The sequence below is a fragment of the Sorex fumeus genome, unplaced genomic scaffold (genome assembly GCF_029834395.1).
Source record: "Sorex fumeus unplaced genomic scaffold, SorFum_2.1 ptg000037l, whole genome shotgun sequence".
Lineage (NCBI taxonomy): Eukaryota > Metazoa > Chordata > Mammalia > Eulipotyphla > Soricidae > Sorex > Sorex fumeus.
The window spans coordinates 31,034,481-31,047,833 of record NW_026606094.1 but is presented as its reverse complement, the minus strand read 5'-3'; the positions used below and the strand labels follow the sequence as shown (position 1 = coordinate 31,047,833).

The 13,353-nt window shown below is 43.6% G+C and overlaps 1 protein-coding gene across 10 annotated transcripts in view; it reads left to right on the top strand.

Moving 5' to 3' along the window:
- Positions 1-5,909: 5,909 nt before the first annotated feature.
- The window catches only part of MAGI2 (membrane associated guanylate kinase, WW and PDZ domain containing 2), a 1,504,283-nt gene continuing 1,496,839 nt past the window's right edge, over positions 5,910-13,353 (top strand). For 5 of the 10 annotated variants that reach the window (XM_056117957.1, XM_056117960.1, XM_056117958.1 and 2 more), the window contains exon 1: positions 5,911-6,523. In XM_056117957.1, coding sequence (XP_055973932.1) covers positions 6,223-6,523 — 301 coding nt within the window. In that variant the 5' untranslated portion in view covers positions 5,911-6,222. Of the gene's footprint in view, positions 6,524-13,353 lie in introns of all 10 variants that reach the window. The other 5 variants (XM_056117966.1, XM_056117965.1, XM_056117961.1 and 2 more) reach the window with 2 other exon arrangements.

Genomic DNA, 13,353 nt, shown 5'->3' with positions numbered 1-13,353 from the left:
ACAATATTATATTTAGCAGAGGGTAGTTGTCACTACCAGTGATGTTTTTTGTGGCATATCAAGCTTTGCTCAGGGCTTACTCCTGGCTTTGTACTTAAGGATAACTCCTGGCAGTGCTGGGGGATTATATGGTGGTGCCAGAAATTGAATGTGGTTGGCCATCTTATCTGCTATACTGTCTCTCTGACCCTGGCAGAGATATTTTGATAGAAAAATCTAAAGTTTCTCCAGTATGCTAAGTAAATATACTTTATAAATATGAATAGCATTTTTCTTTGACTATTTAACACAAGGGAAAGAAATTTTATAATTTATTTCGCTCGTGGGAGGCCTAAGTCCCAAGTCCTTTATAATATAAATGGTAGTAAAATATGGAATGTTAAATTTATCATTTATTTCCATCTTTATTACCAGTACCAACTTTTGGAGACCTTTCTTATATCCAAGCTCTTGAGAAGTCTGATTTTTTCCTCAGCTTCAATATACTTTTCTGACTAAGTATATTGTGTATTCATCACTATATTCTTGTTTGCATATTTTACTCTCCTAAAAACCTTAGCATTGGTATTCAATAATACAACTTTCATATATAAAGTCATGGTGTAAAAAACTTCATTTTCTCATCACCACCTTAGTATGAATTCTTATGTTCAGTACGGAATTATCCTCAATAGTATTATTGAATACCAATGCTAAGTGTTTTGTGATAGTTGAAACAAAAGGCTCTTAGGGGAGACATGGATCTAACCTTTCGTTAGGATGCCTGGATCGGACCTCCAGGTCCCACACATGGTGAGGGGCTGATACACAAGGCACCGTATGGTGTAGTTCTGTAATACGGACAGTGAGGGTAATGACATGTACTCTCACAGGCCCTATCTAAACATTTTTAAATTCAATTTATAATTTAAAAAAATCCACAGGACATAGAATACATATTTTAATGGGGCTTCCTTTCATTTATCTTGTAACACCCACATTACGAGACTGACTAGGGCAGACAGGAAGAAATATACCTTTTCCTTGCATGTAACCTACCGATGGAAGTTCACTGGTTCCTCTAGTCAGTCGAGTGAGAGTGATCCCTGAGCGCAGAGCCAGGAATAAGCCCTGAGTGCCGCTGGTATGGTCAAGTTCCCCCCAAAACAACTACAACTCCCCCATTACACACACACACACGCACACGCACACGAACATGCACACGCACACGCACACGCACACGCATGTGTGCATGCCTCAAAAGGGAAGAAATATGGCTAGAGTGTAGGAAAAGTGACAAGGTTCATACAGCAATAAATAGTCTGTACTTTTCTGGGTATTTAATGGACAGCAATGATAGATTTTAAGCAAAGAAAAGAATAACTTTCAGAAAGATATCTTTAGTGATACAAAAAAGACTTTTGAAGTAAAAAGGAGAGGACTAAAATACACTATGGGCTACCAATACTGTATTCTGAAAGAAACAGAGGCTAGAATGACAGTACAGTGGGTAGGGCACTTGCCTTGCACACTGCTTCTAACTTGGGTTTGATTCCCAGCACTCCATATAGTCCCCAGCCATGTCAGGAGTGATCCCTGAGTGGAGAGCCAGGAGTAAGCCCTGAGTTAACACTGCTTGAAGTGGCCCCCAACAATCAAAAAAGTAGAAACAGTATGGATGTGCATATTTGGCCCTGAGATAGTGTAGGAGAAACAATGATGTCCTCTCCCTCATGGTTTCCAAGTTCTAATACTTAATCATCTTTCAAAGGTTACATGGCAAAAGAAAATTAAGGTGACAAATGGAACTAAGAGAGTCAACTGAATTTGAATTAGGGAGACTATCTTGAGTATCTAAATGGGACAAATGTAATCACAAGAGTTCTTAAAGGTGAAAGAGCAAGGGAAGATAGTCATTATTAGAGTGAAGGGATAGAGTAGGACTTGTTCATCTATTTCTAGTTTTGAATGCGGAAGAAAAGGACTACACAATGAGCCCTAAATAGAGGGAATACAAGAAATACGTTTCTCAGAGTCAAGAAGATAGCATAGCTGGTAGTGTGATTGTACTACTCACAATTGACCAGGTTCTACCCCTGGCACTCTGTATGGTCCCAAACCCCACCAGGAGTGATCCCTAAGAGCAGAGCCATAACTGCACTCTGTGCACTAACCCCACCCCTCAAAAGAAATATGATGTTCTCCTAGAGAATATTCCAGAAGGAACATTTCTTTAATTTTAGAATTTTAGTTCAGTAGATTTGTGAGGTCCACACATTTTATATTTATTGGGGTACCTTACTCAGTGGTACTCAGAGCCTACTGCCAGATCTATGCTGGGGGGTTGTTCCAGGACCATGTACTTGAGGTGATGATTGAACCGGACCTTCTATATGCAAAGCATGTGCTCAGTTAATCTTTTGAGCCATCTCTCTGTCCAATCTGTATTTTAAACCACTAAGTATGAGGGCATATGCTAGAAAATCAGTAAGAAATTTATAAATGTCCAAATGCAACCTTAACATGCAGGACAACCATGACTAAAAACCACACAGCCCATATATGGGATTTCTTTATATTCCTAGTCAGGGGCATGAAATTCCTCCCCAGTGAATTATACCACACTCTTTGAACTCACTACCCATGGTTCCTTATTCTGCAGATTTAAACACATGTTATTTTTAAAATTTTATTTTAGAGCCTTACAAAGGCATTTATGATTGGATTTCAGTTATATAGTATTCCAACACCCATCCCTCCAGTGTACATTTCCCCATACCAGTGTCCCCAGGTTCCCTCCCATCACCCCTACTCCCCAACCCCTATCACTGTCACTGTCCTCCGTTGTTCATCAATTTGCTCGAGTGGGCCCAGTAACATCCCCAACCCCTGGAAGAGATTAATATAACTTTTATATTTGTTGATCAATCATTGTAGAGCTTTCTATCTGCATTCAAACTATTTAAAAATAATATTAGGAACTTTAACTGTAATACAGAATTTAGAATAAGGGCTTTATACCATCACACACAGATCAAATCACAAAATTGCCTATTTTAATGCGATTTCAGGCAATTCAGGGTATCTTGATTTTACCGGGAAATACAGTTTTCAATTTTCCTCAGTGTAAAACAGAATAGCAATCTTAGGTCAGTATGCATAGAATCAGATCTTGAGGTTTGATTGTGCACATGTGATTTATTAAAGAAACCTTTACATGAAAGACATATGTTACAGAGTAAAAAGTAAGAAAGGGAAGGAAGTAATTTTAGGCAAATTCCTGCCATCAGCATGATCCTGCAGGGAAAGGTTCAGGGTGTAAATCACACTGTAGCTTTATTGCTATTAAAGGCAACAGGGCTGGGTTTTTATACTGGCTTTCATACTGAGAAGGGAAGTCTTTGGCAAACAAAGTTGTGGAAGCAAACTCCCTAGAGGTTCCTTTTGCCTCAGTGACTTCAGGCAAAGTTGAGGGCAGTAATCCAAAGATCAGTGGGAGAATTCTGGGGCTTGCTGTATAAGAAAAAGAACACAGAAGCTTGGGGAAGGCACCACAATCCTATGGCGAGCTTGACAGTCTGAAGCAAGCATTTATTTCTTATAACTCGTCTAAGGTTTGAATGCACGTATGTTTTTTCTTTAGCTTTTCATATTCTGAGAATATTTTTCTTTTTTAATGTCAGGCAATTTCTAGAGTCATGGTCTGTAGGAGAGCTCCACCATTAATGTCTTCTTTCTTGACACAGGCATCGAAGCCAGAAAGGGGAAAGGAGACAGAGAACAAAGTTAATGTGAAGGTTATGAGAATAGACGGTCATCAAATCAGTCTGAATCCAACACTTCAAAATAGTTTGAAAGTCTGTAATAACTTACAGAGTTGGGGCCCTAACACTTGAGACCCAGGATCCTGCCCAATCTTAGGCACTGTAACTCTGAGTTCAGTTCCTGTCACAGTCCCTGGTACATTGAAAAAACCTCATCAGTTTATCTCAGCAGTCAACTCACCTGGGATAGATTTTCTCACCAGGGAGGGGAGGCAAAGACACATACTTATGTGTTAAAACCACAGATCTTTAAAAAAAACCTCTTCCTAGTTCTGACTAAATCTGATTTCTCCCCATCTTCCCTAAATAGTGAACTATACTTGAGGAGGAGAGAAAGAAATTACCATCCTGAGGGATTACTTTCGGGGTCTGGAAAGCACTTGGCATGCATTACCTGGTTTCTTCAGTTCTCTGAGAGCAGTACTCGCTACTCTTTATTTATTTATTTATTTTTACAGATTTAAAAAAAAAAAGGAAAGGCCAAACAATTTACCCAAGATCACGCTCTTGCTAAGCAGCGGTGCTCAGAATCACACCTGCTCCTCTGTTTGGGTCGATTTATCTGTCTTAACAGCCTCGTGCCTCCCACACCAATTTCAGCTCAGACACCAGCTAGAAGTCTGTGTGCTAAGTGTTTTCTATGCCTTGTTTTAAAGAGAAGAGTGGGTGTGAGGGGTGTGAGGCTGTGTCTCCCCTCCCTCCCGCCCGTCCCCCGGGAGGGAAGAGGCTTCAAAAGAATCATTTCTAAGTAAAGCAAATGAAAGTCATTTACCGGGTACAGGGATTGGAAAAAAAATCACATCTTAACGTCTAGCGCCCCTGTTCTCCACGTCCGCGGCTGCAAACTTGAAGGCAAACAGCGTCCGGGTTGTGGGGAGGGGAGCCGAGTTCCACCACAGGCTTTGCCACTGGGGTCCCCTCCAACGACTTCTTGGACTTCTTGTCCTCCGTTCCAGCTGTCCCGCCAGGCGATCGGCTTTCAAGTCGCTTCCCAAAATTCCCCAGCCGAGGCAGGGGGCTGTCCTGGGCGAGGGCGGGGCCGCCCTTCCCGGGATAAACTCTCCGTTTCTCCGCGAAGGTGGTTCAGGGCCACCCCGAACCCCTCACTGCAGAAGCATCCTTCTCCCCGCTTCTCAGCTCTAGGAAAGGGCAGTCCCTTCCTCCCCCTGGATCCCCGGAATCGCCTCCAACCACTGAACTCCACCCCTTAGCCCTTGCGGGGCGCCAAGTGCCAGGCGGGCGTCCCCCCAACATCCCCATCCCGGGGGATGCTGCGGCGGCCCTCCCGCGCCCTGGGTACCAGCCGCCAGTTCCAAGTTTGCGCCGCATCTTAAGGGGCTCTCGGAGCTCTCTCAGCGAGTTTGACTCAGCCGCGACCCCCCCTGGCCAGGTCCTCCAGAGGGCGCCCGCCGCCCCGCAGTCCCGCTCCTTCTCCCGCCCGAATCCCGCACCCCGAAGTCCAGCGCCCCGCACCGGCACGCGCGCCACAGCATCTCCCGCTCGCGCTCGGGCTGCTGCCGCAGCGGGGTCCGAGCCCGGGCGGCGCATCCCCCGGGGAGTGCGGCAGCCGGGCCGGCCCGCTCCGAGAAGTCCTTTCCCTGCCGGCCTCCCCGCGCCGGGCCCGGGCTCCCCGCCTTCCCGGCTCGCTCCCGCCTCCTCTCGGCGGCCGCCGGGCGGACCCAGCCTGCCTCTCTCTCCGCCTTCACTACCGGGTCAAGCGGCGGAGGGAGGGAGGGAGGGAGGGGGCGGGCGGGCGCGCCGAGCCCCGGGCCGAGCAGCTCCAGCCGGCCCGCGCCCTCCCCTCCCGCCCCTACTGTACAACTCGTCCCCACGCGCGCGCGCGCGCACAGACACACATACACACACAGACACGCACACACACAGACACACACACACACACGCACGCTCACACGCGGGCCCCGCCGCGGCGGCTGCAGCAGCTGCCATGGATATCCGCTAAGCACACACCCCCGGCGCGCGCGCTCCCACTCGCACCACGCAGGAGTGGCCCCCGGCATCCCTACCCGCCTTCCCCGCCCCCACCCGGCCGCTCTCCAGCTCGGATCCCGCTTGCTCAGGCTGCCGCCGCCACGGCTCGTCTCCGCTGCGGGGCCACAGCGCCCTGAGTGTCATTCAAGGGACAGCCCCACCTCACCCGGGCTCCCCTACCTCTGCCCAGCCGTCCCTCTCCATCCTCCGCTCGCCTGGTCCACACTCCATCCCAAGAAGAGGCAGAGCCCCGAGCCGGGGGGAGCTTGGGGGACTGGAAGGCAAAGTCGGCTCGGCTCCCCCCCTCCACCTGACCTCCCCTGGCTCCGGCATCCTCGTTCTCTTCCCTCTCCACCTCCTCCCCAGTCCGCCAGCCCTTTCCAGGAGCCCCTCAAGAACGGAGACGACTCCCCATCCTGACCCCACTGCCATGTCCAAAAGCTTGAAAAAGAAAAGCCACTGGACTAGCAAAGTCCACGAGAGTGTCATTGGCAGGAACCCGGAGGGCCAGCTGGGCTTTGAGCTGAAGGGGGGCGCCGAGAATGGACAGTTCCCCTACCTGGGGGAGGTGAAGCCCGGCAAGGTGGTCTATGAGAGCGGCAGCAAGTTGGTGTCGGAGGAGCTGCTACTGGAAGTGAACGAGACCCCCGTGGCGGGGCTTACCATCAGGGACGTGCTGGCGGTGATCAAACACTGCAAGGACCCCCTCCGGCTCAAGTGTGTCAAGCAAGGTGAGCTCGGCGGCCGAGCCGTGGGGTTTGCATGTGGAAGGGGGTGTGTTTGCATGATGGCGGGGGGAGCCGGACAGCAGAGGGGCAGAGCAAGGGAGCTGGGGAGAGGAACCCAACTGAGGGGGGCTCCAGGGCCAGGAGGGGCGGGCTGCGGTGTGCGGTGCAACTTTGTTGGCGCAGTTAGAGCCCCGGCTTTGGGAGAAGGTGCACGGCCTGGCCTGACCTCAGAGGTGCGGCCGAGCACCCAGGGCAAATTGAATGTGCGTCAGTGGCTCCGTCTGCAGTGCACGGGGAGCTGTTTAGGGAAGGAAGGGGAGACCGAAGGCAGGCGCACGGGAGGGAGGCAGGAACAACTTGAGGGTGCAGCAGCATCGCCAGCAGGGCGGGGAGGAGCAGAGGGTGGCGCGGCCGCGGGAGAGCTGCGCGGCGCGTTCCGGGCGAAGCCCGGGAGATGCCTCGGTCCTCTGCATGCCCTGGACACCTCCGAGCCGCTGGTGACCGGGAAGGGAGGGAGCAGATTGCTCGGACGCCTGGACCAGTCTTGAGCGCTGGGTCCTGAACTTTTTCCCGACTGCACTCCTCGGTACCCCTCCCCCCCTCCGCCCACGACTGTGTCATGTGGGCACCGCGCGTCACGTGCACATTGACTAACCCGGGGCGCTCACCCCGAGGTGGCCAGCAGGAAGAGGCGAGTGGTGGGGACTCGAGAGGGGGAGAAAGGTCGACCCGAAAGTACTTGAACTCGGAGTTGCCAGCGTGGAGTGAAAGTGTCGGGTAGCCGGATTCCCAAGCGTTTGGGTGGGGAGGGGGAAGACAGGGGCGTGTGTCTAACAACAACAACAAAAAAAAACAGGCTGGAAAAAACAGCCGGTTACAGCACGGGCGCTCTCGGTTGCAGCTGAGTTTAAGGGAACCTGAGCCCAGGGCGCTAGGGCCCGTGATGAGATTTTAGGGAGATGGGGATCTCGGAGACCTCTGTCATGTACTCCTCTTGAGAGGAGATTATCGTCCTAACGGAGGGGGAGGGAGATGAAAGTTTCTTAGAAAGAGGATGACTTAAGAATAAAGTAGTGGTGTGTTTTCCGTGCAGGATGACACACGTCTTCTCGCCCACTTGCACATTTCATGCGTGGCATGTATGTATGTGTGCATATTCACATCAATATGAGGGTTTGTTAATGATGTTCTATGGTCTGCCTCACCTCAATTTGACAGCCTTTCACCTTCACTCCGAACAGCAGTCTTATCAAATTGTGTTAACCATCACCAAGAAACACTCTTTGGAGATGTTCTTCATGAAAACAGTCTTAAAAGTAAATAAGTGGGAAGTCTCAGGTGAAATTCCTTAAGTGTAAATTGCTTTACAGGAAACCCTTTTCATTGGGGATTTTTGGCTATTAATAACTGATACTTGAGGTGAAAACATTTGTAAACATTGATTTATAGACCAACATAGCTCAGCACAGTACAAAATAAAATATGAGTAAGGTGGAACGCAAATAGAGTATCTTGGCATTTTCTTTTCTTTTTTCTTTTCTTCTTCTTCTTCTTCTTCTTTTTTTTTTTTTTGGTATTTTCAACCTGAAATAATTGAGACTCAAATATGGGGATTTGGGTTTAACATTTGATGTGAGGATTCTAACTTCCAAAAGTAAGTATAAATGTGAAATTCTGGCTTTAAGTTCAATAAATCCACCACACAATGATCATGATTTGGGGAAAATGAGCTTGGTATTTGTAATAGAGTTTGGCTGCAAACTTAATGCATCATTTAATTGGTCTAATGATGGAATCCTAATGAGGGAGGCGATTATTCTATTATTGTTTGTAGGGATTATCATGTTGTTGGGATATTTTTTGAGAGAGAGAGAGAGAGAGAGAGAGAGAGAGAGCATTTATTTAAGAAAGCAGTAGTAAACACATCCCAAAAGAACTTGGGCATTCCAAAGAGGAAAACCTGAATGTCACATTTTACTATGTTCTTTCTCACCACTGCATTTCCAACCCAGCTAATATGACTAGAAGCAAAAAAGAAATAGGTATTGAGTATTGTAGATATATTCTATAAAATCCAGTGGGAATTCTTGGAAAAGCAAAGACATGAAAATTCTTGTTGAATAGTGAAAATACTATTAAGATATTATGATAGTCCCATTTATGTTACACATGAGAAAATAAAATATATGCATGAAATACTAGAGGGTGAAAGATTGACTTTCTGAAAAGATGTGCTTTGTACCAGATTAGCTTTAAAGATGAGCTCAAAGTACTCTTGTCTATATAATGAATTCAGGGGGGCTGCTGCTTTTCTGGGTTTTCATGAAGAGGTCGACATTGATCATATGCCCAGACTTCTGTGTGGGATGTTGATATGAGCAACACTTTTTATGAATTCTGCCATGATTATTTTTTGTGGGCTTGGGTCCACACCTGGAGGTGTTCTGGGCTTAGTCCCGGCTCTGCACTCAAAGGTCACTACTGGCGAGCTCCTAGGACCATATGGGGTGGTGATTTCTGTGTGGTAACTGCCTACCCCACTATCTCTCTGGCCCAAATTCTGCCATGATTGATTCAAGGAAGTCTTTGATCATTCAACTTCTATGTTGCATCTTATTTAGAAGATGTTGATTTTAGAACATGTGGAATATACATATGAAGTAAAATTTCTGGAAGATTCTTTTCAATATTAACACTCCTTTCCAGACTTCACTGGAACATTGATTGTTGTTCCCAATGATGTTCATAAACTCCGACAGAAAACTGATTCACCTCCTGAACCACTATCGATCAAAAAAAGAAAACTAATTACTTTTTAAAGCTTTTGTGGAGAGTGTAATTCTCTTGCATATTTTAAAAATGGTGATTCATGTATGATGTTCCTTGTTGCAATGCATTTCTTATGAAATGATGAATAGGTTCCCTTCATTTATCATCATATGCAAAGTGAAAATTTTAGAACCTTGGATAACCTTGCCTGTGTGTCTTGGATTTCACTGTGGATTGCAATTTGAGGAGAAATGTTTAGAAACTCTTAGCTCACTAGTTTTGTCTGTAGTAATCCAATAAACAAGCATAGCTTAAGAACATAAACACGGTTTCCTTAGCAGTTACATGTTTAAAATATTAATGAAATTATTGTCTTTTTAGTAAAACATTAGATATACAGAAACTATGTAAATGATCTGATAAACTGATAAATAGGTTTTCGAAGAAAAAAACATAAGACATTGGAATAACAAGCGTATCTGAAAGGAACTGGTAAAGTTGGCATGTTCATTTAATTTTTATTATCAATTACAATAGTATAACATCCTAATGGATAATTCTAGTCCTACTATACAAAATAGATGTTTTTGCAACAATATTGTCTTCAAAACATTTTGGAAAGCCATTTAATTAAGTTCAGGATATTTCCATTTAATCTGTATCCCTTGATTCCACAGAGGAGTCAGAAATAAAAATAGCATTTGTTGCTACCATTTTTTAAAAAAATAATCTACCATGATGTAGTAATAATAAATATTTTAACCAGTAGGAATTTACACTTCCTATACCTGATCTCAGTAATTCATCTAAACCTAATTGGAGGAAGTTTGTAAGGTGATTTTGAGGTCTATGCTGAAGTAATCTAAGCTTAGATCTAAGCTAAATGTTTTCTTTCATTTTATTTAACTGTGCCACTAAGATCAGAGCAGCCCATTACATCGGTTATTATGTCTTTCACACGATGGAATGTCTTCACACATTCTTCACATGATGGCTGCTATAATATCTTATACTACATGGAGACCTACATAGTCTAAACTTATTTTTCCACTTAAAATTTTACAATGAAAAATAAAAGGCAAAATTAAAAAAAAAATTTTTTTCCTATGTGGAAAAAGGCCAAATAAGGCCTTTGAAATTCAGTTCCAGAGAAGATGAACATCACTTTCCCTCTATTGCACCTTTCAAAGACTCCCTTCAAAGGAGGGTAGACCCACATTTATCGAAGTCATGCTTTCTTCTTTGCTGACTTCAGGCTAGTATCACAGTTAAAACTCTTTACCACTTTTTATTTTGAAAGCGAAAAACAAATTGGATTACATTCTGTCAGAAATTAAATTTACTCCAAAGAAATGTGAGGCACATGAATTTTATTCACAATAAATAAAAAACTGCTTAAAAACATTAATGTGCTAATTATTTTATAAATAAAAAAAAACCTTAACTCTTTCAGAACAAGTTGAAAGAATTGTATGTAATTATTGGGAACTGCTCTGTAAGTGTTTTAGTATAATATAGATAATTATAATGGTATGAATTTCAAAATTAAATATAACTGTTTTTAATGCATTTGGTTTGAATGAAAGTAATCTTAGGGTGAAATCACAGCTAAGATATTTAAGTGCCATCATCTCTGTACTTGATGTTTATACTATGCAATCTTTCGACACATTTATTACGCTCACTTTTCATTTTAGTTGCTTGAAACTCATGCATTCACTTTCATAAAGAGCAAAAATATTACACATTTGGCAATCCTGGCTTCTTGTATTTTAAACAATGGTTATCAAATGCAGTACTGACCTTGACTGAATCTTTTCTCTTAGGAAATGAATAAGAAGTTAAATGTTTACTTTCACAGGAAGACTGACATGTTTGAATCCTGAGTATATGTATCACATGGTGTTGACTGTATAAGCAAATTATATAATCTGGAGTAGTACTTTGACCATAGTAGATAAATTACATTCTTAAATAAGCGGCTTGTAAATAATCAGTATCATATAAATAATAGTAGCAAATGTTATTCCAAACATTTTGGTCTTTTGAGATAGTGGCATCTCCAAATGGAACCCTTCTCCAGATGGAACCCCTTGTTTCAACCCCTTGTTGAAACACTTTTAACAATCATGAAATTTTTCTCTTAATTGGAGTCTACCTGTCCAGATATGAAATGTTCAACTGAATGGTAAAATATTCAAGTCATCTTGAAGTTTTTCTGTGGAGTAATTTTTATTAATCAATTATTTTAAAAAATTATCGAGTAATGCCAGAAAGTAGAATAGGGCATATTTCACCTTCTTTTTTCTTTTTGGGTCATATCCAGCAATACACAGGGGTTACTCCTGGCTGTGCATTCAGGAATTACCCCTGGTGATGCTCAGGGGACCATATGGGAATCGAACCCAGGTTGGCTTTGTGCAAGGCAGATGCCCTACCCTCTGTGCTATTGCTCCAACCCCCACATATATCATCTTTTAAAAAATGACTCCAACTGATGTCCCCTCAATGTGTAAAGGTCTACTATTTTACATTATATTTATACTGCATTTTCACACATTTATTATTTTTGTACCCTACTTAACAGTTGGTGATTGTATTGAATCTGTTACACTAAACTTGACAAAAATAGAAATCCTATTAGTTTACTAATTTAAGATTAATAATTTATTTACACTTCTTTATACCTGATTATATTTAAATATAAGTATATTTCTTATTTATTTATTTTGAATACCCATCCCTCCACCAGTGCCCATTTCCCACCACCACGGATCCCAGTATCCTTCCCACCCCCCACCCCCCTGATCCCACCCTGCCTCAGTGGCAGGGCATTCCCCTCTGTTCTCTCTCTCCTTTTGGGTGTTGTGGTTTGCAAAATAATTAAGCCTGATTTTCAGGGAGAAACATTGGATAATTTACTTTCCATTGATCACTTTGTATATAAGGAGATGTCGTGCAGCTGCTTATGTGGCCATGCGGTTTGGAAAAAATGTCCTGGTTCCCGCACGCCATAGCTATGCTTGTAGAGGCCCATGGTCACCGGGGTTCCATCTGGAGAAGGCGGGATGCGGCACCTACCCCATCTGGGACCTCCTGGTGATATCGGCTCTGTTTGGGACCTGGAACATTCTCTGGGTGCTGTGGGGCCCTCCAGCGGTTTTCTTCTTTGTTGCTGTGTGCTGTAAGATGGCACTGTGGGTAGGGTTGTGGGCGTGACTTCCAGAATCAGAGGTTGCCTGGGAGCTGGAGCGGCCCCATTGCAGTTTGGAAAAAATGTCCTGGTTCCCACGTGCCATAGCTATGCTTGTAGAGGCTCATGGTCACCATAAGTATATTTTAAGGCAGAAACATTTTCTTCTCAACCAGGTGACTCATAAAGAAGAGAAATAGCAAAATAGCATTGATTCACAAATGTTACAGTTAGCCACATAAGATAAAGAAAATGTATGTCAAATTCAGTGAGTTTACATTTGTGGCATTGTCAATAGCTCAATATAAATAATTTTCAGTATTAAGTATTTTAAAAGATAAACCAACCAACAATATATCCATATCTTTATCTATATCTCTGTGTGTATATATATATACATATATATATGTATACACACACATACACACCATCAATCCCTCTCCAGTCAGTTCATCATTTTAGTTGAATTAGTTTATTCTTAGAATTAAATAGCAATCTCTACACCAAAGCCCTAATTTCCAGTATTATTTAAAAAACATTTCTTAGCTACACATGGCTATTTATTTATGGCAGGAAGCATGGAAGCATAGAACAGGGACACTGGAAGAGATCATGGAGAGGGCAGGGCATCTGGTTGACCCAGAAAGTAGATACTAGTCAAATGTTTCTTCTCTTTTTTCGAGTCCTTGGAATGTTTTATACTTGTCTTTTCCACACTAAAAGCTATAACAAGGTAAACTTTTACATTGAGGTAAAAATATATGGTTAATCATTCTAGATTAGCCATAGAATGGTTAATGATTGCAGTCATTTTGTGGATTATAAAAAATATTTAGTATGAGATTAATACCTGAAGACAGTATGAACAAGG